Source organism: Pithys albifrons, chromosome 5 (genome assembly GCF_047495875.1).
Source record: "Pithys albifrons albifrons isolate INPA30051 chromosome 5, PitAlb_v1, whole genome shotgun sequence".
Classification (NCBI taxonomy): Eukaryota; Metazoa; Chordata; class Aves; order Passeriformes; family Thamnophilidae; genus Pithys; species Pithys albifrons.
The window spans coordinates 28,518,665-28,544,530 of NC_092462.1; the positions used below are offsets into that span (position 1 = coordinate 28,518,665).

The 25,866-nt window shown below is 40.0% G+C and overlaps 1 protein-coding gene across 1 annotated transcript in view; it reads left to right on the plus strand.

The window, feature by feature from the left end:
* The window catches only part of CENPC (centromere protein C), a 29,469-nt gene extending 12,165 nt beyond the window's left edge, over nt 1-17,304 (plus strand). The window contains exons 13-19 of the mRNA XM_071556044.1: nt 822-926; nt 1,723-1,821; nt 4,422-4,520; nt 4,812-4,966; nt 5,391-5,481; nt 6,917-6,986; nt 17,071-17,304. Coding sequence (XP_071412145.1) covers nt 822-926; nt 1,723-1,821; nt 4,422-4,520; nt 4,812-4,966; nt 5,391-5,481; nt 6,917-6,986; nt 17,071-17,113 — 662 coding nt within the window. The 3' untranslated portion in view covers nt 17,114-17,304. The remainder of the gene's footprint in view (nt 1-821; nt 927-1,722; nt 1,822-4,421; nt 4,521-4,811; nt 4,967-5,390; nt 5,482-6,916; nt 6,987-17,070) is intronic.
* The last annotated feature ends 8,562 nt before the right edge of the window (nt 17,305-25,866 follow it).

Below are 25,866 nucleotides of genomic sequence, written 5' to 3' on the forward strand. Positions count from 1 at the left end.
GTCCCATGCTTGTCTGTTTTGTATTGTTTTTTTTATTGCCTTCATTATTATTTTATGCACAACGCTTCAGTTGCCTGCCTTCAAAAACTATTTCAGTGAGTTTTTTGTATTGACTGTTTTTAACATTCAAATATTCTTGACTAATTTGCTCTTAGCCCTTAAAGGGCTTTTATTCTTTTTTACCAACACTAACATATCATATCTTAGTGTATTCACATATGGCAGCTTAGACAACGTGAAAGGTGAGACTGTGTCATAGGTGCGTCTGAAGATAAATATCTGAGAAATATTGGAAATGTGTGGAGTTTCTGTTGGCAGAAGTGCTGCTTTTTTGGACTTTGAAAATGGGACTCCTGAATCGGGAAGAGAAGAGGCTGCATATACGATCTTTTACACTCTCCTTGCCATAACCAAGGCAGTGCCTTTTCACTGTTGCTAATAAAATCCCTTAGATTTAGGCAGGGTCCTTAGTCTTTGTTGAGAGCTTTGTCTTCAAAGTTGTAGCATGTTTGCTGTCCTTGTACTTGAACTCCTAAGATCCAGATCTCAGTGATTCACTAAGATACACAGAAGTAAATCTAACGTAAAGTCAGTAAGGTGATTGTTTAAGAAAAGAGAGAATGATATCGTGATGTATGCAAAAGAAGGCTTTTGGCAATATTTAGATCCCATTTTTCTGTCATGATGGCAATGTGATATAATATCAGCTGGGAAGTGCTGATCCCCTTGTGATACAGAAAACCAGGAAATTATGCTTAGTATTTTCCATCTCTAAATTTTCCTTTCATGCTTAATGGGAATTATTTCATCTTTCAAATTAGTAATGCCTTCCAACACACCTAATGTTCGTCGGACAAAAAGGATACGTCTAAGACCTCTGGAATACTGGAGAGGCGAGCGCATAAACTATACTCTGAGCTCTTCAGGTATTAGTTCCAAAATACTTCTTTGCTTCCTTCTGATGGGTTAGTAAAGTCAAGTCTGTGGGTTGATCTTGTGCCATGAGAGCTTTGAGATGCTTACTACTGTGTTTTTTGTTTTTTTTTAAAGGAGTTTGTTCTCTGGCTATTTAGTCACCTTTCCATGTAGTCTTTTTCTCTCCTGATACACCTGTGTCAGCTGAAAACAGTATCAACAGAGCATGTTACCTACGCTTACCTTCACTGTGTAGAAAGGAGCAGAATGGTTTCTCTGTACTAGTAGGTTTATTACATCACAGATTTGTTTATAAATCAATCTGCTGGATTGTTTCATTGGAGTGTTTCTCCTTATTTTCCAGAGGAGATACTGTAATATTTTTTCGAGTCTCAGTGTTAAATTTTGTAAGGGAACAAATACATCTTGTTCTCTTGGATTTCTTTTCTGACAGTTCAGTCTAATTTGCTATTTTCCTAATCAGTTAGTTTGCTTGAAAATAGTATTTCTTTGTGTTCTTAAAATTGATAGTTTGTTTTAAAGAATGACTTTCATGTCATGGCTTTCTGAAATATTCTGTGACTGAAATTTGATAAAATTATTTTCAAAACATCTCAAGTTGCATTGCGCTCCAAAATACTTAATGTTGAAAAGCTTTTTGGTTTGCTCTGACTTTCTAAACCTGTCTGAAATTTTCAGTATCAAGGAAGTATATTCTCATTTGAAGTGCTTGTTGGTTGTGTAAGTTTGCATTCTTTTAAAGTTACTGTGAGTTAGTGAACTTCGTTTAACTTCCTTTTTTTTCAGGGAGGCTTATGATTAGTGGAGTGGTGCATCCAGAAACACAATCTCCCTGGAAGAGTAAACAGAGGAAGGAGTGTCACAAGAAGAAAACCATTAAAACAAGTATGAACGTAGACCTTTTTCCTTTGGATACTTAAAAAGAGTAGTTATCTGTAATCACATACTCTGTTCCTGTAAGATTTTTCTCTTGTAAACATTTGATTCTCTCTCTGGGTGAAAATAAATTTATAACCAAATATATTAATGTGATCTGATGTGGAAAACCCTGTTCTTACTGTATCTATAACAATGCTGTATATTCTTGTTGTAAAAATGTTAATAGAAATACAGGACATACCTGGAAGCAGTGTTGTGCCTTTAAAGCAAGGTAGAAGGAAATAAACTGTACTTCTGTTTGTGTTCAGATCATGATGCTGGTGTGCACAGTTAAGGTGTGAAAACTTGTGGTCATTTTTACTCATACCTGTAATATCACATCTAAAAAGGCAGCATATGCTATTAGTAGAGTCTCAAGCTTTTGTAGGTTAACTACAAAACCACAACGTGGTAGGTGAAGAGAGAGCTTTAAGAACAGTGCATAGAATGGTTCAAAGTGGGCACTAAATCTGTGTTTAAAAAATGAGGAGCAGGAAGCTTTTCTGGAGCCTCTGTGACCAGAAAATAAATATGTAATGTAGGGAGTGTTCAGAAAAGGGAGTCTAAATTCAAATGCCATATTATTTTTGCTGTGGAATCTGGAAGATGTTTTCATGCTAAAGAGCCTTTCTTTATGGGGACTGTCTCTAGAGCTTATGTTTGAAACTGAAGTATTTCCCTGTGAAGTTATAGAACTAAGGAAACAAATGCTAACAAGCATGGAAAATGTCATATGGTTCTAACAGTTTTGAAACAAATCAGGGCTGAAATCATCATCAGGGAAATAAGGAAAACAGTCACTGTTGGTACAAATTTCTGATTTTCTGCAGTGTTTTATGTGAATTTTATTCTTTAACTGAAAAGTGGTAGGACCGGAGAAAGTTCAGGGAAAGCTCATCAAAAACATGCAAGGACTTCTGTATGAGTAGCAACTACATAGTGAAGAATCCTTAAACCTGAAGAGAGTACTGTGGAGGGATGAGAAAGGCCTATGAAATCACGAGTGACATGGAGAAGGGGAATAGAAATAAATTAGGGATTTTTTGTTTAAACACAAGAACTAGAAGATGTGGCAGGAAGATACTGAGAGCTGGGTTCTTTAGCAGAATAAGGTGGCCATTCTTACTATGTGCTTCCTGCCCCAGAATATTGTGGATAAAAATATTTATGTAGATTCAAGACAACAACTAGATACATTAACAGGAGACTTAACTGTTAACAGCTCTATATAAAGTCTGTAAGCTCCAGGTTAGAAGTGAAAGGTGTACCATGGAAGTGCCATTGCTCTGTTACACCATTTTTGGGGGTGGAAGGAGTACTTGCTTTCAGCCACTGATGGGAGACCAGATCCTGGTCTAGATCAATTATTGATCTAAGTACACTTTATGTTACAATATAATCATTTGCAGTCCATGTGAACCTGAACTGGTAGTGACTGTTCCTGTTGTATCTTACAAGAACTATTGGTTGCTTTAGGTGCATTTGAACTGTCTTCTGGAAGTGATTGATTTCCTCTCTAACAAACATTCATCCTCAGAGAAGTCTTTCGCTCACATCCTTGAATTTTAGTGCTGCATATAAGGACTGTCAGCTTCTAGCACAAATTCTTAGGTGTTATTGATACAATAAAAAAACTATTGTTATAGCTATAGAGTTACACCTGTTGCTACTTCTTTTTAGAGAGAGATGGTTGTGTTGGAACAAAGCTGTTCAAATGCAGCAACTTTCTTCCTACCCCTGACTGTCTTGGTGTAAGGGTATTTAAGCAGCCATGAGTGCCTACAGAGTTCTACAGCTTGCCTTTAGCATGCTGCTTCTGACTGCATTTAAAGAAATTTCCTGTGCACTTAGAGCTAAAATTATCTGCTTAAGAGAACTCTGCAAGAGAGGTTTGGGATATTTATTCTGTTGTGAATATTCTCCAATGTCTCTTTTTCTATTTGAAAAGCATAAGGTTATCATCAATTCTTAGGCTATTTCCTTCTCTGGAAAAATCCTTTTTATTGTATCCTTTTTGTTATAGAAATAGTTCTCAGACTGACAACTTACGGTGAGATTCCTGTAATGGTATTTCTTGAGAAAAGGAAAGTTGGACATGCACTTAGTTTTTTGAATGCTTTATCTCTTAAGTCTCCTGATGCCAGTCAGCAGGAAGTAAAAGCAAACAAATTTATTCTTCATAGTTCATCATGTATTTCATATCCTCTCAGCATCTGTTGCTGGAAAAGCACTTCGCTGAAAATACAGATACTTTTGAGTAAATACTGTTGTTAATAGCATAGGATAATTTGTTGACATTCTCCTGGGAAATTCCTTAGGATTTAGAGAGCCTTCATCTATTACACAGAGAAATTATTTCAATAAAAAATGCATTTTCAAGGAATTATTGTGGATGGTTGCCTTTTATTTGAAGGAAGTTTATTCAGTCAGTTTAGTCACTTATTGAAACAAGTTCAAGTACAGAATGTGTGACATTAGAATTGTGGAAAAGTTATGCCTAAATAATTAAGCTTTTAAAACATAGTGATTGTTTTTCTGGTTTTGTTTTGGTTCTTTTCTTTCCTCAGATGAAAGAGACATACCTGCAAGTTTGGATCACAACCTAGCTGATACTTCTAAGCCAACCATTGTACTGGACCCAGTAACAAATGAGGAGGTACTTCTGGGTGAGTTGAAGGGATGTGACCAAGGGACTTTCTGAATTACATAGGATATGTTTAGACTGATAAGAAAAAAAATTGTTCATGCCATATTGGGCATAAAAAGGTGAGCATTCAAATATTCATTGCAGTTCTGGAGAAAGTTCTGAGTGAGACACAAAGTGTTGTGATTTTTCAGCTAAATATTGAATCCAGCTTTTGGAGGTGTTGCACTGAAACAATATGTAATGCACTGAGCAAGTATCAAGACCAATTATGTGATAGTATTAATATTAATCTCCTGGACTTTTTTTGTAGAATGTATTAACACTGGAGACTGTCATGCTTGCTTCTTCCAAGATGAAGCAGTAGAAATACATAAAAAGTTGAATACATCCATTTTTGCAACTGGTAGATTGATTTTGAAACCACTTAAAGAAAAGGGATACCAGTTTGTCCACATGGATACAATAGTAAGTGTGCTTTTCTGTCATTTTTATAAAATGGGCTATGCAGACAGGAGATCTTAGAGCAGTTGGAAGTAACCTACAAAGGTGACAAGTTTTTCAGGGTTTTTCCCTCCCATAATGCAAATAAATATTAATGAATCATTTCCTAGAGGTACTTCACATGCACATGGCCCTGCTTTGTTTCATGATAAATCTGTATGTCCATGTGCACTTACTGTCTGGATCTTGCAGGGAAGATGGGAGTATCAAAATAAGTAAGATGACTCCATCCCCCTTTTGAGTTGTGCATCATATTTTTCAGCAGTGTGGGGAAAAAAGGGTTTGCAGCTCTGCCAGCTGAATTGGGTCTATATATTTGTTACAACATGTGTGCAAATGTTTGCAAAGGAAGCTTTGCTAATCTTAGAACTCTTTGGCTTTCATTAAGGCTTTCTATATTGTCCGCGGCAAAATTATCACTACAATACATAAGACATCGTATTATCTGACTACAGGGGACTCCTTCTATGTTCCAGCAGGTCAGTACATGTGTCTAAAACCAATTTGTTGGAGATGGTTGAGACGGAATTAACATGCTAGGAATCAAAACCAAACTGAATGATTTAAAGAGAGAAGATTGAATAGAGAGTGGGAAAGTGTAGGATTATGGAGAACAGAATGTGGTGCAACAATGAATATGATAATCTAATTGTTGAACACAGATTCATAGATTGCGTGTTTGTATACATTGGCCTCAAAGTTTTGATGACACTACCAAGTTCTAAGAGTAAATTCTCTTGGTATTTTGATTCTGTCACAAGGTGTAATGTTGGGGAAACATCACAGACAGGCAGCTTAATATAGCGGGAGCTAATTGTTTTGGTCATCATCTGCTTGCTGATTTTTTCTATGTAAAATTATGAAAATCCATTTGGATCAGTTCACATGCTTTGTGCTCGATATATAGAAGGTACAGAATGTCTTGCTGAATGAGTCATGACTTCGTATGGGTTGTTGAGAATTTGAAGACCTAATTTTGTACTTCTGATATAAAAGTGACACGAATTCCATATGAGAAGCTGTCCATCAGTGGGTTAAGATTCTAATCAGGAGATTTTTTAGTACTTGTAAGGTAAGCTATTAATGAAGCAGTAGACAGCTTTTGTACTGCTTTCTTGTGAAGGGGCTGTCTTAGAAAATTACAAATGAGCCCACTTTTCTGTTAACTTTTCAGTACAACATCCTGATTAAACAATCATTGTTCAATTGAAGCTTTCTTTTTGTGTTTAATTTTAAAACTTTAGGGCGTGTGCAGAGGCAATTTTGTCATTTGCTTTTTGAGAAAGCGGATTATATAAAATGCTGAAAGTTTCATATGACCATAAGGATCTATACTTTATCTCCATTCCTGCCTGTTTCTTCATGGCTGGTCTCAGTATGACTGGATCAGCAGTGCAGTGTTTGTGGCAGGTGATCTCCGTAAGTCATTGTGTGGCTCTATGTGAATGTTAGGATGTTGCTCAGTCCCAATGTTCAAAGCCTATTAGATGATTCTATTTTTTTGGGCATGTTAGTGAGCAAATCTCAAGTGAAGATCTGCAGTTAAGTTTTCATGTGCAATTTTTAGTGATAGTTCATATAGGAATAAATTAAAGTAAATTCCCTCACCTTAAAGTTTTATTGTGGGTTTTGATTGCTGAGGGCTCAAGCCTGTTACATTCTTTTCAATAAAGATCTTCTAAGCCAAGATGCACTTTATTCTTACTACAGGTTAAAATAGATGACACCAGGTGTATTCCTTTGAATCTCTTTGAAATGCAGTGACCTGCCTGTAACAATGACATCCTAGATTAGGAGCTAATATTCCTTTTGTTAAAATATACAAAATGAAAATACACTTGGCTGAAGATAGGGCAGGACTTGAAAAATTGCTAGTGGCTCCTAAAGAAAAACTTACCCTGTTTTTATTTGTAGGAAATGAATACAACATCCGTAATCTTCTCAATGAAGAAAGTGTTCTTGTCTTCACACAACTCAAAGTCAGGTGAAGAACTTTCTTTAGAGTTTGCTGAAACGCTTGTCAAGCTTTTGTATGTTCTGAAGTTCTTTTTACATACAAAAAATGTTGGAGTTTTCCCACCTTAACTTTGCAAATTGATACAGAGCAGCTGAAATCAACATAAAAAGAGTTTACAACAAAACCAAAAGAACTCCAGTTTGCTGTCAAACTGAAATGAGGTACTGAAGGGCCTCACTCTGCAGCAGTTATTGTTCTTGTGCCATCTAGTGACAGAAAGATATAAGCATGAAATATGTAGGTGTATTATTGTTCCAAATTGTATCAATATGCTTAATCTCTCTGAAGATGCTTAGCACTTGAAAAAAACGTTGACATCTCGAGCTAACATCTGATAGATAGTCTTAACAACTGCCTGATACAAACTGCTTAGAATAATCTCTATTTAAATGATGAACCTGTTGTTTGCATTCCAGTTATTGTTGTCTGGGAGATGGGCTGCTGAAATGTTTGTGTGCTGGGGTCCAACTGCCTTCTAAATATGTTAATGACAGGTGTTTCTTCTCTGCCTGGCAGCTGTGTGATTCCTGCCTCCAGTTCCAATAGTGAAATAGGAGCTCTTAAGTCGGGACTTTTCAGTTGTGTCTTTTGTATGGAAGCTGTGGCCTGATTAGCTCTGATCATTGCCGATAGCTTTATTTTGTGTAAGTGATAGGTCATTGCCAAACGTATTACTTTAATAACTCCTTTTGATTTCCTTGCTGTGTTCCTCGATAATAATGAGGACCTTTGGGAAAGCTGTAATTATACTGTATACTCCAGAAGCCAAGTCTAGACAGCAGATGGTATACATAGCATTTGTCTCCAAAGCTCTTTAAGGTTCCTTCTGGCTGAAGATAAGGATAAACTACAGCTATTCTGGTAGGATGCTTTTTCTAGCTTGCTGCTGTACTCAAAGAGAAAGAGATAAGGAAAATTGAATGGAAATCAAGAACTTTTAAGGACTTGAGGATTCAGTATTGATCTTGTAAATAGTCTTGGCCATAATCTTTATGCTAAGTCTAGAGTATACATTAAAGCAGGAAAAAGGAATTGGCTTTCAGCTGCCCACTAACTTTGTGTGTCTGTGAAAGGTCCTGGTTACCATGTTTCTGTGAAAAACTCTTTAGGTCGGGGAGTTTCAGATAATACTTCTTGTCATTCTCTTTCAAGCAGTAGTTGCTATGGCTTGTACACATATAGACTGACAATGGAAATACTTGGTAGAAAATATGTGATATCTTTTCATTCATGGCTAGGTTGTGTGTACCTCTGACAAGATGAAACAGGAATGTGTCTCTTGCCATTTAGTTCTGTCTCTGTCTTAATACAAACTATTTACTGATAGAGTTCAGAGTACAGAGAGGGACTTTCTTTTCTTGCTCTCAACTTTTGTAAATGTTTTGAGTTAAAAAAAAAGTCATTTTGTTACTAGATATGAGTTTGATGTTGGCAGCTTTTCTGATTTTTTGGGCTTGGGTTGGTCTCTTCAAGGTCAGTAAGATTCAAATACTGGCCTTTCTGTGTTGGAGCCATACCAGCTACCAGATGGGCACACATGCTGTCTCCACTGTTTGAAGGGATCCTACACACATTAAAACATTTAGTTTTTAAATCTTCCAATTCCTCAGGCCTGCTGAGGTATGGAAATTTGCCACTTGGAAAAATAGTAGAGGGCCAGCATTAGACCAAAGTCTCTGCTTCTAACCCAAGCATGTCTCTCAGTGGTCAGGCCGTGGATACGATGGTCTCTGGTCCCACCAGCTTATTGGTTCCAGTTGAAAGTCAGAACAAGAAAATTTCTCAGTTGTGTTAAAGGCCAAGGAGTTCAAAACAAAAATATGCATATTTTCTTCTCTCTTACCTGTCTGCAGATTGGGTAGCAGAAGGATGAATGCTTTGTTCAGGGTTAGTCAGTGTATGTGGACTAAGGAGCTCATGGCCCTAAAGGAAAGTGTGGATGATAATGTGACAGAGCTCCACAGACTGCTGCTTGCCAGTGATGTGACCTGTTTTCATTTGGTGGGCTCAGATGAGAAGTGATACATTACCAATGTCATGTCAGGCACTGATGTGTCTTCCCCCACTGCACTATACTTCAACTGGAAAGCAAGGTTTTGACTGTGTTTTCTTTTGGGTCAAGAGTAAGTGATGAGAAATATGTCCTTCAGGATGCTTCCTTTAACGGAAGTAACATGCAGACCTTTTCCTGACACAGGCTGGAAAAGTGCAGATGTTCAAGTGCAGGTTTGAGGTCAGTATGTCAGTTTGTGTTTTCCTAATTTTATGTCTGGGAGTGTCAGCAGAAAAGAGTGGATTTGATAAAGTATGTAACTTTTTAGGCTGAATGGTTTTATTGCTTTCTGGCCAGTCCCTTTCTTGGGAGAAAAGTCCTGTGTAACTTGCAGAGAAAAGTGTGTAGTTGGAGTACATCTCAAAATGTTTGTGTTTCACTTTTTTCAGAAGCATTATCAGTTGTGCCGAGGGATGTTCTCTGGAATATTGCTGTAGTTAAACAACACTTCTACTATTTGTCAGTAGATGGGGCTTCAAGCACAGCTGTTTGTTCTCGGCCTCTGTGTTCATTAGGGTCTGGCTTTTGAAAGGGAGGAAGAAGAGTATGTTACAAGTGGAGATAAATTCAGTTGAATTCTGTTGCAAGGAGATGAAAACACTTGCCACATACAGTAGGATTTGGTACTGAATGTTGCTAATTTTGTTAACAGGGATGTTGTATTATTTGCAGCTCCTTGCTCAGAGCTGGTTTTTAAAATATTAGTGCAATACAGGATTTGAGTTGAGCTAGAATGTTCACTGTTGGTCTGGATTAAAATTTTATTCTTCAACTTGACACTTGTATGAAATTTGCTTCTGTGTTATCAGCCTGAATATAGTGTCGGGAGGTGCAGGAAAATATTCTGAATTCCAGGACTGGCTGCTGAGTTGTGCAGTGTGCCAGTCAGTAATCAGTTGCTAGTCAGAAGCAGTAGCTGATGTTTCACCTCTGCCTGGTCTTGTTTTGGCTACATTTTTGTGTACATCAGGCCAAATTGGATATTGCAAATAAAAAAGCCTTTTTAAAATGTGAGAAATAGTGTTTTTCTTCTTGCATATGTGTGATTATTTTTTCCAATGTATTTTCTACTTTGGCAAGTAATCTCGCTTCAACTGGCTACTGTAGCTTAGCCAGGTTTTTGTTAAGCTAGGCTGACACTGTTTTGCCAGTGTTACCCGCTGTGGAGAGAAGTTGGGATCGTTGTTGTCTAAGGGACATAGCCTTTTCTGCTGCCTGTGAGATGTACCTACTGTTCCTGGAAGATATCCCTGTTTCAGTATATTAATTCATTGCTTTCTGTCAACAGTAATTGAGAGAGCAGAAAACAAAAACCAAGTCATATTTCAGCTTCATGTTAGTAGATACGTTTGTTCTATAGGAGATACTGTGGTAACATCCCAAAGTTTGTTTTAAGGAGTTCAACTGAGGAGTCCCACCACAATAAAATGTCAGAATTTTGAAAGCTTTGACTCCCCTTTAAAAAAATTACAGGTTAGTAGGTTCTTTTGCAAATCTATCTTATTGTAGTTTCATTTGGTTAAAAAACTGTTCCTGTTTTATTAAACAGCAGCTTAAAGCAGCAGCAGAATGATTGCAGAACTGTCAGATGCATGTGCCCATGCATATTTGTACAACTCTGTAAACATAAAATAGGAAATAGCAAGATGAGTAATTACAGAAAAGAATAAAGAGGACCAATAAAACAAACTACTGAGGCACATACACAGCTCCTTCTCTTTTTCAAGTACACAGCTAAATTGGTTATCTGTAAATGATTTTAAATTAACGTTTGGAGAATGCAATAAACCTAAAGAGCTATTTCCTCATATTGTAATAGCTGAAAAGGCTTTTCAGCTCACAGGAATATTTCTCACATTTTTACTGATGTATAGACTCTGCATGATGTCTTTTGTTATACAGGATTTACTTTAAGTGGTGATTGATTGCAGATGATACATCTAACTGAAGAGCATGGACCGTGCCTCTTTAATGGTATTGACAGCTGTTGTAACTGAATATCTTAGTCTTTCCGAGCTGGTACATTTCCTTTGCAAAATATCCTGTCACTTCATAGATGTTCACAAATGCAATCAGAAGAGTTCTCAAAGCCAAATTTTGCTCAGGTTGTATGGACAAGCTTCATGTAGGATTTGACAACCAAAGTGATTCCTAGGTTCTACTGTGAAAACAGTGGTTGATGATCAGTCAAAACAGTTGGCTGCAGATTATTAGGAAAGGAATACACTGAAAGGTGTGCTTCCAGAGCTGCCCTGTGTCTTTAAGCCCACCCACAAAGCTCCTGATGTGATCTGCTTCAGTTACATTCTGTGCCCAAGTAAAGGTGCACAAAAAAGATTGTAAAACTACATGTACTTTACACTTCTTCTGCAATTGTCTCTTGTTTGGAGCACAAGAGGAACAATGATTGAAACAAGGAGCTGGAAGAAGCAAAGTATTTACTTTGGCAGTCTGACTGTTGAGATGCAAGTCTAAAAGCGTTCACAGGAAAAAATACTAATGTCCAGTATAAGACTTTTAACTTCTTTTTGCAGCTTGATAGCTAAGGACTTTAAATTTTAAAAACTGAAGAATTCCAGTACTCTTGTCAGCTGTTTAGGAAGTTTCTTAAGTAGGTGTGATAGTTGTTAACGTACATTGTTTCATGTAGCTTATTAAATTTGTTCATTGTCCTGGTGTTTAAAGTTGCCTTTTTGTGTTTAAAGTTGCCTTTTTGTGTTTTCAGTAACAGTATCTGAAATGAGGATTGAACAAGGTGGCAGATGCATGATAATGCTGTGTGGGTATCTTCTGGAATCAACATGCTGTAAGGAGGGAGAGGAAAGGAGTGATATGAGAGGTGCAAACATAATGAAGACCTATATTAATGTGCAAAGGTGTTGCAGATTGGCTTGTCTAGGTTATGCAAAGGGTTTTCAATGAAGCTTATAACTTTGGAAAGGAATTGGTGTGGGAAACATTTTCTGCTGTTGGTGCCATGCAAACACAGGTGTCTTGCTGGTAACCTACACTCTTGGTTTGGGATTCTAGTACTGATATGATCACTTGGGCTTAAAAGCATTATGTCATCTTATGTAAAGCTACAGGATTCAGCTAATGAGCATGATGTATAATCCCCCGAAAAGAGGCCTGAACTTACTGAATTTTATAATTTTTTATATATTAGCAACAGTTTTGTGTTGTAGTACAATGGTGGTAATACCAAGAAATGAATAAGTTTTTACCAAACACAATCTGAACTTGGAATTTTATTGCTGATGAAGAACGAGCTCCCCTAGGATGCAGTAGCCTATACACTGAAGAAACCAAGTACTTCTCCTGTATTTCAGTTAATGCCAAGTCAGCTCTGAGGCTAATTCATCAAAACAAATTTACAATTAAGCCTGAGTAGGAAGACCAATTAAGTAGACAGTTAAGAAAAGTGCTGAAGAAGGGAGCAACCTTAAGGGGAAAGTATGAGATACCCAGTACTTGCCCATGAAGGACAATTAAGTGATAATTGCAGAGACCTTTTTGCATCCAGCAAATGCTGTCTGCCTTTCATTATGGCTGATTTTCATATTAGTAGAAGCAGACATTTGCCTTATGAGCAACTGAGCTTTACTGTACACTCTTAAGGTAATTCATAGCAGAGAGGTCGCTGCAGGAATAAATTGGAACACAGACTGGAACAATATTTTGGGTACTGAAAAAGCCCCACTGTGTTTTAAAGACAAACTAACTTTGAACATTTTCTTTATTTGCTGCTTCATTTTGTGGCATACAGAGTCTGCATTAGCACCTAACATTCCAAACAAATTACATTGAGGAAAACATAAGAATTTAGAATAGCTTAATTTTGTTCTTCTGCTCACATCACTGAAGTTCACAGAAATCTTCACATTGTCATGAAATGGTTCTGTTGCTTATGTCCTTGTATTGAGTTTGCATGGCCAGGTTTTGATAGTGGTGATGGGGGCCTACTGGGGTGGCTTCTGTGAGAAACTGCCAGAAGCTTCCCTTGTGTGCAACAGAGCCAATGCCGGTCTTCCCCAGTGCAGACACACCACTGGCCAAGGCTGAGCCAATCGGAGATGGTGGTGATGCCTCTGTGATATTGTATATAGGAAGGAAAAAAGTTACTGTGCAGAAGTAATTATGGACAGAGAAGAGAGAAGTGAGAATATGTGAGAGAAACAGCCCTGCGGAGACCCAGGTCAGTGCAGAAGGAGAGGGTGGAAATGCTCCTGGCACTGGAGCTTGAGAGTCTCCTGCATTCTGTGACAGTAATGGGTGAGTGATCTGTTCCTGTTCTCATCTCAACCCAGGAGCCTTTCACTATGTTTTCTCTTCCCTGTCCATCTGAGGGAGGGGAGTGATAAAACAGCTTTGGTGGGCACCTGGCATCCCACCAGGGTCCACCCACCACAGTCCTGCACCCATGCTGCATTACATACTTGTGGTTTGTGATCAAAAAAGAGGGACCTGTAACAGTAGTATCTTTTTTTACTGAAAATAATTAAGATTCTCTTCTGAAGGACTACTGAAGCTTGCAAAGCTAATCTCTGGTGGGATGCTGAGGGTTGTAAATGAGGTGCGTGCCCCAGACCTCCTGCATCCCTCCTTGCTCATTTCCATTGAATCGCGATGCTAATGAAGTGTAGAACCTCTCTCAATTAATTTGACTTAGCATGGGCTAAAAATTTGCTTAAATGTCCACTTTTTTTTTGGTGCGGTTATCTGGAACTGGAATTATTTCAGAAATTACAATTAAGGGGTCTCCTTAAGTATTAATAAAAGCATTAATAGTAATTTCCTTTTCTTCATGGTGTTCCATGTGTACATGCTGCTGCTGTGACGCACTGTGTCCTTCTATGCGAGTTGGCATTTGTCTCCTTGAAATATCTGTCCAATGTGCACTTTTGCCTCTTTTTTTTTTTCCTACTTCCTTCCCCTTGGAGCAGACTGTGGAATGTGGCATTCACCTGCTGCTGTTTCACCTCAGCTGCTGTATTAAGTCTCAGTCTGCTCCTTCATATTTTATCTTGCTGCCTAAACTATTTATTTTTGCCCTATTTGGATGCATTTCCCTTACCAAAGGTTTCAAAGGTTTCTGTCTTTTTGTTGCTTGCAAGGATTGAGTAATTTTTTAAACTCAGTTCCAGGTGTTCTTGTGCCTGAAGGTTCCTTTGCTACCTCTTCTGCTAGTTTTGTACAGGGTCTGGCAAAGCTCCCAATTTTCACTCTTAAAGAAGTGATGCAAAACTTTCTTTGGCCTCTATTCTTTGAAAAACTTCTGTGTAGATTTAATTCCCAAGAAGGTCATGATGCTGTGAGAGACCCCAGCAAAGCAGGACTCTGAGTGAAGTTAGTGTGGGATAAGATAAAAAGTGAAAGTCCTTTAATATCAGGCCTAGGGCCCACAGGAATACATATCAACGTGTGCTCCAAACACTGATTTCTATGGTTTTTATAATATTGTCTACCCAATCCCCAGTTCACACATCTCTCAGTCCAGCCCCGTCCTGCCCCTGGTCACACCTCAGAATTTGAGTTAGGGATCAGTGGGACCCTGTCTTCATCATTCTCTTCTTCCTCAGCACACATAGGGCTCTTGGAGCTTTTCCAGTGTTCTTAGACCCAAGGTTGTTGGCTCATGTTTGTCTCATTCTGCAGGCCTTTCTGATATTCCTCAGCTTTCTACCTTGAAGAGAGTCTAAACAAGTAACAGAATTTGAGCTACTGATATGTGGCAGAGGTTGGCATGTATAAACCTTGAACTTAAGCTGTTAGAAATATTAGCACACTAAATCTAGATTTTACTACAGTTACAAGTACTTCTAAAATCTATAAAATGTGAAAATCAAAAATCAAAAACTTTTCCTGCATCAGTCGACTTAGGATGTCACTGGCAAGGTGTTTGTTTTTGTCATCATCTGCCATTTTCATGGCTGCAGAAGCAGTACTAAGGACCTCTTCAGGCGTGCATGTTTGCCCTTGAACCTCATCCATCTGTTGAGGCTGGCTTTGCAGCACTGAAATAATCCATCCCAGCACTGTTCCCCATGATTAGACTTACCCCAGAGCATTGTAGCATTGTTATTTTTGCTCCTCTTGTAGCACTAATTCAGTGTGCTAGTGACTTCCTTTGCCTTGGCACAATGTTGCTGTGGTTCTGCCATCACTTAGGCACCATGCCATACCCTGATTTTGTATTGGCAGGCTAGTCCAGGCATTCACCTGTTCTTATATCTTCATTCCTCTTACCAGTGGGAATGCCATTAGGCAACCAGCTGATTTTGGCGCAGAGGTCTAGCATGGCAGCACATGCCCACTGCTGCTGATGGGGGGTGTGGATGTAAGTGCCTTCTCACACCCTGTTTCTGCTTTACTTTTCTGGTAAGTGCCAGAAGAAGGTAATCTTCCTGGTTTTGATGTTTCTGTGGTGTCTAAGAGGGAGTGTAGACTGAATGAGCTGTAAAGCTGGGGTGGCCCCTCAGGATCAGTTTCATCCATTTCTCTTCAAGATGGAGCTGAGAACTGCCAAGCTCATTTGACGTATATTTCCATATGGAACAGCTCTGTCCACATAGTTCAGAACATGTAATCTCTGTTCTACCCTACTTAGTGCCGTGGGAGGGAGTGTGTATTTGCAAAGCACATCAGAATGTTTGTGTACATACTTGGCATCCTTATTATTGGTGTGGTTGCTGTGGAGAGGACAAGTGCTACAGAAGAGATCAGGAGACTGAAGTTTGGATATGGGGAAAGAGCTTATCTGTGTCCAGGACAATTGGGTCTAGGTGGTCCTGCTTGAGTGTTGGACCAAATGACTTCCAAAGGGTTCTCTCCAACCTCAGCCATCCTGTGAATTTGGAGACTCCCATGCTGTGGAAGCTGCCCTTCTATAAATATAGTTCATGCTTGTTTTGGGAAGAGCCTTATGCTGTACACCTCAAGTGGAGAGCAGCCTTTTCCATGTCACACAGCAGGCCATCCCTGTGGCAACGAGAGTGTGGGGTGTGCCAGGTCACTTGGCTGCTGTTGACCAGCCACTGCTCTCCCTTTTTCCATAGTAAAGGGCAAAACGTGCACACTGAGTCATGTTACGGCTGTCAGCTTTGACTTCTCTTTATCATCTTTACTCTAAAGAGTCCCTGTAAGACAGACCCACATACCTGGGTTTGATGAGAATTCAGCTGTTCAGTTTGGGGGAATTAGCTAACAATCTTTGGCACGTACACACCAAAGCATTTCACAATAAGATACTTTGATAGTGGGTTGTTATTTTCACTTACAAGTCTTAACAGCAGTCTTCATTCTGTGTGTGGGCTTTAAACCAGGCTGAAAATTTGGCATCTTCTGCAGTCCAGGCTTCAAGTGGCTGCTTTTCCCATGTAACTCCATGTGGAATAGCAGTCCTCAGCTGTCACTTGATGTGGTGAGTTGTATCAGACATTATTCTGTCAGCAACTGTTTTAATTCTTGGTTATTTTTCCCTACTGTCAGCAGCTTTGTGTGACCTTCAGGACCGTGGACCAGAGACTGGGGACTGTTTGTGTAAACCTGAGTTTAAATGAATTAAAATACACAGAAGATTTTTACAAAAACAACATGAAACTCACATGCACATTAACTACTGAGGCCTCTTAGTCCTTTACAGAATGCAACATTTCGAAGTAGAAATAGCGTAAGAAAATGCACGCAGAGCAAGTGTTAGTTCCACAACCAGGTGTGCCTTTGACAGCTCTGAATTTTGCCCAGATAAACTTGTTTGTCAGAGACCACTGTTAGTTAAATTAAATTAGGCTAATGTGCTCTTTTGAGCATAATTGAAATTATACTAATACTTTTATTGATTTGCCACCAGAGTAGACAAATGGTCTGATGTCCTTGCTGCTGTGAGTACACTACAGGTGTTCCACTTCATTGTCTAGTATCTCCCCAATATTATGGCACAGATAGCCCTATTTTTAACTGTGTTAATTTGAACTAATTTCTGTTCTTTTCATAATTTAGAGAAAAAACAAGAAGTATGTTGTTGGATACCTCTTCCGCATAACTTCACCTGAAAATTGGAGATCATCTAATGAAAAGGAGTTCTAAAGAACACTGAACGTTTTCATCTGACATCCCAGTTTTAGGGGCATGTCGTTTCATTGATCTTAAAGATCTTTTTCTGTGTAAATAGTAAATACATAGTTTGTTACAAATTATTTTCTTTTGTATCAATAAATATTTAGTGCAAAGTCAGTTTTGATGTCTTTGATTTTAAATAATTTTAGAATTAATTTTCTAGCACTCCATGTGGTTTTGAAAATGCAGGTAATTGCATGAGTTTGACTTGTAAATATTTATAAGTAATGTGAGTTATGTTGAGTTGCTTCAAAGATGTCACTAATTCAAAGGTTCCAGCTATTTCTTTGGAGTTATTGAAACTTTCAAAGGAGTGGGAAAGTAAAATAGTTTTCATGGGATAGAATCATAAAAGTGTTAAGGTTGGAAAAGACCTTTAAGACCATCAAGTCCTACTGTTAACCCAGCACTACCAAGTCTATCACTAAACCACGTCCCCAAGTGCCATATCTGCACGTCTTTTAAATACCTCCAGGGATGGTGATTCCACCGCTTCCCTGAACAGTCTGTTCCAAAGTCTGACCACCCCGTCAGTGAAGAAATTTTCCCTAATATCCAATTTAAACTGCCCCTAGTGTAACTTGAGGCGATCTGCTCTTGTCCTGTCACTTGATACTTGGGAGAAGAGACCAAGCACCACCTGGCTACAGCCTTCTTTCTGGTAGTTGAGAAGAGCTAGGTGGTCTCCCCTGAGCACTTAGCCCTGTTGAACCTCAGATGCCAGTACGGATGAGATTTAAAAAAACAAAGTTCCTAGTTGACAAGTGGCTTTTGTTGCAGTTTAAATCCCTGGTGTTCCTGCCAAACTTGTACAGAAGTTTCTGGTTGGTGCAGAATTCTTTTGGTTTTCAAGTAAATCATAACCAGCTACGTTCTGCTACAGCACTGCGATCATTCAGTGCTCTTGATATTTGGTATGTGATGGATTTCTCCTCCACATTTTCAGTGAAATTTTCAAGGTGTTTCCATGTAGCTGAAGATGATGTTTCAGTGAAATAAAATAAAAGCACCTCCCATCCCTTCAGCAAAAAGTGGTCCATTAGTTTTTCATTTGCCAGGAGCATCAGTTTTTAATATTTTTGCCTTCCCTATTTCTCCTGGGGATACCAGTCTGCATAGATCTATTATTAATTCCATAGCAACAAGCTCATTTTTTCAAAAACCTTTACAGCGAGTAGTAAAAGTAGGTCTCCCCAGGAATTACTTAATATCCAAATTAAACTCAAGCATCCTATGCATAGGGCTGGGTGGTTGGTTTTGAGTTTCATTTTGGTAGTGGTGGGTTTAAAGTGTCTTTGCTTCATCTGCACTCACTGCTTTTGTTATAAGGTAAGTGGTGTAGGGTTAAATGTACTTTTAAATGTTCCCAGCATTTAAAACTTGGGGAGTCTGGATGAGTATTAAAACAATTCCTGGAGGTGAGAGGGTGAAGAAAAAGTCTTCTGAAAAACGGCATACTATGCTATGAGTGATAGTATATTAAGTTATGTAAACATTGCAGAGAAAGGGAGCAAGAGGGGTTTTCCACTCCTGGAAAGTTCTGGGAGCTCTGTTTATCATGTTAATTCCTGTCAGCTGTGCCCAAGGAGCACAGGTTAGCATTTTGCTAGCAATAGCCTTGCTGAAGGGCAGCAGTTTTCATCGTTCTTGAAGCCCTACCTTAATTCCAGTAAGTGTTTACCATTACTTGAAGCAGCAGAGACTGGCTCTACAGCTCAGCTGCCTGTGGCCTTTCCTGAGTGCTGGGTGAGTGCATGCCTTGTGTCCACATTACTTGTGTCCTTGGGCTGTGCAAAATGGGAAGGGGAGGGCAGTGCTGTCTTCCAGAGAGCCCAAACCTGATGTGCCTTGAGCACTGTTCTGTTCTGGTCAGCAGCTGTGTAGACTGCTTTATGGGATCCCTTGAGCAGGACCTGGATCCGGGGTTTCTTTTTCCTTACCCTGAGTTGTTCAGACAGGGTCATGCTCTCCTTGCACTCGTGGCCAGACAAGCAGAATCAGGAATGGTTACTGCTTTTCTTCTTTGCAGCATTTATTCCAGAACAGTCTGTCACAGTTTCTTGTTAATTGGCTCAAACTAATGCATTGGACAGAAACCACAATAATCACATAGATCATGAGCTGTATTTTGATAGGAAGATTGTTAATACATCTTTTACCTGCCTTGACCAGGAAGAATTGGAACATTTGCCCTTCCTATGCCAATTAGACTCAGACATAACTTCACAGGAGGAGGGCAGTTCCAGTAAAATCTGCACAGTGACCCAGTATTAGCTTTTTGGAAACAAGGAGCTTTGTCTGTTACATAGCTCTACTATTTGAAGTTTGCATGTGACTGGAAGGTCTGAAAAGGTAAAGGAGCTCTAAGAAGTGATAGGCAAGGTGCACAGTTCATAAGGGGCACAACAGAAGCTGAAGCTGAATTGTTCTTGCATGTTAGAGAAATAAAATCTTTCCATCTTGGAGGATAAAAAGGAAGCACTGGTATTAAAAATTAATCCAAGCCATCTGGCTTTCTCCACTGCACAGGAGCAGGAGGTAGGTTATCCAGAGGCCTGAACCAAGCCAAGGTGCTGGTGGTTAGGTTACACTGTAGCCCAGTTGCGGGCGTAGCACGTGCTGCAAGCCACAGTCACTGCCCGGCGATTACCAAACCAGTTCTGAGCTTGTATGCTCATTTGTGCCCCAAGATGTGTTCAACACAAAGGCAAACGCTTGGACCCATGACTTGAAAGCAGCCACAGAAGCTTCACATTGTCGAGTGGTGGTAAAGAGATTATTAAAAGTCACATTTATTATACATCTTTGGCAGCTCAGTGTTTATTTTGCAATTTGAGTCCCTTATGTATTTTCAGCATCTTGAGTTAAACAGTTTCTCTCCTGCAGGAAGCCACTTGGTCACGCTGGTATGTGGTCTGCTGGTGCACAACTGTGACTGCTTTCTCATGGCATTCAGCTGTTACTAAAAAACGATTTTCTTTTCTCTGTAGATAAGCAGATTTAACTTGTCTGTTAAGTATCAGGTGACTTTTAGTTTTTCTGTCTGTTTTGAACTTGGTATTATCCTTACACCTGCTTAACTGAAAGAATATATATCAAACCAGTGACAAATGGTTTTCAGCCTAAGAAATTTAGACAAAAGTGGACAAGGTGCAGAACTCTCTCCTGGCTGCCTCTCTGTGCACTGGGGAAAGCTTTCCTGTGCCACAATATCCTTGCTTCGCTTCGGGTGCTGCCCTAGCCTGGTGAAGCTCTGCCGTGCACCAGTCCTGCTGCCATCATATTGCTTTCTACTGCTCTGAGATCCCAATCTGTACAAGAGGCAGAGAGAAGCCCATTTTCAGCTCAGGCTGGTTGTATTTAATCTTTTTTCTTTCCTTTTTTTTTTCTTTCCTCAAGAAGGAAGTAAATCTAACTAAACTGTCGTATTTGCAGAGGAGACTTCAGCCAGCCCTGAGAATCATGGGCTTGAAGTCCTATGCTTGATTGTTTTACGTTTATGGTATTAAAATCAGGCTTCTTTAGGTTACTCTGCTAAATGTTGCAGAAAAAAAAAGGACTGGAACCAGCACTGAGCCAAGGAAACTCATGCAGGAGGTAGCCTGGTATTTACTGCCTAGGCTTTCCCTGCTGCTGGTTACATTTCTCCCTCACACTCACAGACACACAGGGTAGGAGGGATGTGAACACTTCTGAACTCAAAAAGTATTAGCATGATGGCTGTTGGACATTGATGTCTTTTCCCTTCTCTCCTTGAAGGGAAAGCAGGTAATTTGACCAAAACAAGTCAGAAGACTGCACTTGGCTTTCAAGAGTAGTTTTTTTCAGATTTGTTGTGTAACTGACATCACCTTGCTCTGAATGAATGAGTGCTGTGTTGTTTCAGCATGGGGTTTCTTTGCACTTTTGTTGGTGGTTCAGCCTCCAAAGAAGTTTGTAAGCATGTCCCTGTACTCTTGGTTAGCACAGAAGCTGCTAAAATAAATGCAGGACACAAACCCCAGTCAAAATATACTGAAAATGTGTTTTGAAGAAGTTTTTTCTTAGGTTTGAGAGAGCTTGTTGCTCTTTCCCTTTTTCCTGTGTGCCATGGCTCCCGAGGGCCAAGCTTCTGCACAGGATTGAAGGTACATCCTTGGAGCTGACTGTAGGATTGTGCCTCTACTGAAGGCCAGCCAAGTAGCCCATTCCAAGGATGGTGGTGCCATCTGCCTTCCACCATCTCCAGGCCACTGTGACAGATGCTGTTTCCCAGCGAGCAAACCTTGCTGTGTCACGCTGGACTCCAAAAGGAGAAGGAGGAGGGAGGAAACCAAAGCCAAGCTTACAGAGCTGTTGGAGGTATGCACAGAGATTTATACTCAGCTGGAGAGGGCCAGCATCTGCTGGCACCTTGCATCCCTGCACTGCTCAGGAGGTACCTGCTCAATGCTGGTGTGCAGTTCTACTGGGGGCACTGTTTGATTTAGCTGGCTCTGGTTTGAGGGCTCTGCTCTGCCCAACAGATGTCTTGCTCTTGTCTGTTATCCAGTATTTCTGTGCTGAGCCTACTGCCCTCCACTGTCTTACCTTCTTAGAGGTTTATTGCTGTGATCCTGCATTGTGCTTTCTTTTGATTATGGTTTGTATTTTAATTAACTGAGAAGAGGTGTTGTCTTGTTTATATCCATGGAAACTGGAACCATGGGGTTTGAATTGCTAAATTTATACCTAGGCAGAACTGCTGTTGCAGTCACTGCCTGCTCCATGCAGGCATATGTTTTTATTTTGAGAGTCTGTGTTTATAAAAGATAGCAACTGAAATCTTTGTTTTAGAGTCTTTATAGCCAAACTGCTACAATCTGAGTGCTCCAAGCATTAACTTTCAGTGAGCACATAGAATGGTGCTGATCTGGCGCAAAAGTCAACAAACTTAGTGCCTCTGCAGGTAAAACTTTTATTTCTTTTATGGCAGACAATTAAGAGGGTTGCTTGAATAGCATCATATGTAGGAAAGAACTAATATGTAACTCAGTCTCTTTGAATAACAGCAAAACCATGGCTCTGTATGTAGCTGATGCAGAATAGTCTTCCTTTTTCATCGCATGCCTTACATTCCTTGATCAGGTATGTTGTTAAGCGCTACATGGGGAGTGGTATATTTCCTCTATACTCTGTAAATTAAGTTTTGTGATTGGAAGACATAGCTTCTGTTTTCCACTAGAGGCCAATGAAGCACAGGACAAGGCTGCTGCAAGGCTTTCAGCAGAAAGCCCCATCCTTTTTTCCCTTTCAGACCTGTTGCTGAATTGTTGTATTTCCATCTTGATGATTATATCTTCTTTTAGAAATGGTTATTCCTCTAATGAAGTGAAATTCAATTGCTGTCTTCTTTCCAGTGTTTTTTCCCCCAAAACCTTCAAAAAGTTAAAGAATTGTCCTCTTGATTTGCTGTTACATATTCCTTCCACGTTTTCAATTCCTAGCTGTTAACTATGTAGCAACCTCCATGGAATAAAGGAACAACCAAAAGGCAATGGAAACAATGGGTAATATCAGTGCTTTGGACTTCTCAGAATTTAGGGAAATGATACATCTTTAGCTACTATGTTTTACTGGGGAGCTTCCTAAATTTTATGCTTACCAGTGACCAAGCCAGTGATATTCCATTCTAGCTGATGAATGGGGTCCTGTCCCCCACTCTGAGATTGTTCTGCCTGAGTACCTTTGTCTCCTGACTCCTCAGGTCATAACTCAGTCCTGGGTAATACCACTGCTCTATTATACAGCTACTGGGAGGGCCAGACCAGCATAAGTCCTCAAGTATGAGAATGGTGGTGCCAGCTTTGTGTCACAGACAGGAGAAGCTATCTGGGACAATGTTTGTTGGCTTAGGAACTACCCCATGATTTCCCTTTCAAATCAGTGAAGAATAACACTGCCTCAAATATTGGTTAAATCCAGAAATGTTTACAGCAAGACAAAGGTGCTGCTTGGTGTATTTGCTTGGAAGCTTTGCTAGGATTCTGCTGCATGGCAGGGCTCTCATGTGAGTGGCATGTGTTAGGCTGCGCTGCTGGGCTTGGTTATAGCATTGTGCTTTGGCTGCTGCTCCTAAACCTGCAAGATTTCTCTGGGGTTTGTGGGAAACCTGACTTCAGAGAGAGTTGGGCTTCTCCTTTTGAAGGATATGCTGCTATGTTAGGAAGCAAAACTAAGGCAGGATTGGAACTCAGAGGGTTGCCTGAGCCAGTTCTAATCACGTGGTGTCATGGCTTAAGGCAACCTTTTGAGCTGGGGCACACCCATGAGCCCGTGAAGATTTACTGGCGTCTGCAAGGCCCTGATCCACCCTGTAAGCCAGAAGGGCTCTGCTGCAGCACTTCTTTAGTTAGAGAGGTGAGGTCAAACCCAGGCATGTGCTGCATGAGACAGGCTGTAAACCTTGAGGGTGAGTGTCCCCTCACTGCCATCTTCAGTGGATTTACTAATCTGGCAGGATGGGCTGCTTTGAAATTTATACTATAGGGTATGGTTCCTGGCTCTTCCAGAATAAATGGTGTTTCCAGTATTACACCATTTTCAAGGCAGGGGCCTCTGGAAACCGCCCCTGAGTTGCCAGTGGCTTCAGCAAGTATTGAACATCTTACTGTCCACTGAAGGAAGCTGATTTATTATTATTATTTACTCCTCATTAACACTGATGTAACACAGCAGGGAACCAAGAGCAGCAGCAGCTTCCTGGCTGTTAACTGATGCTGCTGATGGCCGTGTGTGTGCTGTGCTATGGTATAATGTTCGTGCAGGACCTACAGTCAGGAAAAGGTAGCAGCTGGCAAAAATGGGGGAAAAAAGGAAGGAGAGGGAATCTAGCTTGGCTTTATTTATCACCTGGTGCGACCAGTGTCAGAAACACTCATACAGTATAAAACGCCAAATGAAAAATAAGTGGGAAGTGAGACTGATACATCAGCTTTCAGTCTAAAAAAGTTTACAGCTATTTTTGCAAAATGAACAGTTTTGTTTATTACTGGTCACACATGCTGTTTAATTTCTCTTGCTTTCCTACTGGGCATCTTTTCTTTCTGTCATGTGTGGATATGAAATACAGTGTCAGTGAAAGTCATTGTTAATGTTAAATGCTCAGTACCTGTATTAGAACAAAATTATAGAATCATTAAGTTTGGAAAAGACCTCTAAGTTCATCAGTGATCTTAGACCCAGCCAACAGTGCATCTGTCCAAGTCATGAGCAGCCAGGTTCTCCAGGAGAATGCTGTGGGAAATGGTGTCAAAGGCTTTACTGAAATGGTGTCAAAGTCTGAGTAGACAACATCCATAGCCTTTCCCTCATCCACTAAGCAGGTCATCTGGTCACAGAAGGAGATCTGATTGGTTAAGCAGGAGCTGCCTTTCATAAACTCATACTGGCTGGGCCAGATCCCCTGGTTGTCCTGTATATGCTGTGTCGTGGCATTCAAGATGATCTCTACAAACTCCCCTGGCACTGAGGTCAGGCTGACAGGTCTGTAGTTGCTAAAATCCTCCTTCTTGCCCTTTTCGTAGGTGGGCATCTCATTTGATAACCTCCAGTCAGTTGAGACCTCCCCAGTTAATCAGGATGGATGGTAAATGATGGAAGTGGATTGGTGAGCCAGTTTGTCTGTGTTCAGATGTACCTGAAAGATTACGATGTTAGGGTACAAGGTGCTGTGCAAACAAAAAGAGACAATCTCTAGTTTACAGTGTTTATGTTCTAACTGACAAGGGGAAAAAATATAAGTGTAATTTTTCTGGTGTTTCTATGCTCCTTGAAACAGTGAGACCAGGGCCTTTAGACACTCTTATAAATGAAGTTAATATTAATAATTCTTTATATTCTGAAGATTGGTGTTATAGGCTGACTCCCTTGCTGTAACTCAAGTAGAGTAAAATAGGTGTGTAGTCAGAAATGTGAGCCCCCGGTTCTTTGGTGAAGTTCCAAAACAAGAACATCTCTGCTGAAGTTTGCCACATCAGAAATGTTCAAATGAAAAACGGGGTTGGACTACTCTCCTAACTTAATTTCCAAAGTGCTATTTCCCTTGGCAAGTGGCAGTCCCTTTCTGCCCTGCTGTTTCATCCTCATGTAAAATGGTAATTGGGAAACTTACGCTTTAGCACTGGTGATGGAAGAGCCAGGTGCCACAAATCCAAGAAACTCTGAGCGGAGGCAATGACTGTTCACATCATCTGCATCTGCCCAAAAGAACAATATTTTTAATGCTTTTTAATATGCTAAATAAGAGGAATGTTCAACCCTTTTTTCTTGGGGCAAGTATTAATTCTAGAGGCTGATTATGTCCAGAGAATAAGTTCCTTCTCCTTATAGCATGGACTGAATTTAGGTGGAGCTGGCAGCCCTCTGGATATGCTCAGGTTATGGTACATGGAAGTGGCTGCTCTGTGTTGGGCCAAGGCAGATATGCTGGCACCAATCCTGAGCTCCCATTCAGCTGGAGCCAACAACTCTGTCAGGGCACATTTCAAGCTGCTATGATGGGGTAAAGTACTATTAGATCAGCACTGGTAGTATTTTATACTAATCCTTTTATGCCATCCCCAATATTGCAAGTCAGCAAGATGCTTGCAAATGAGCAGGAATATTTGAGCTGGCTCTGTAATTTTCTTAACTGTTTATATTAATTTACATTTGGGTGTT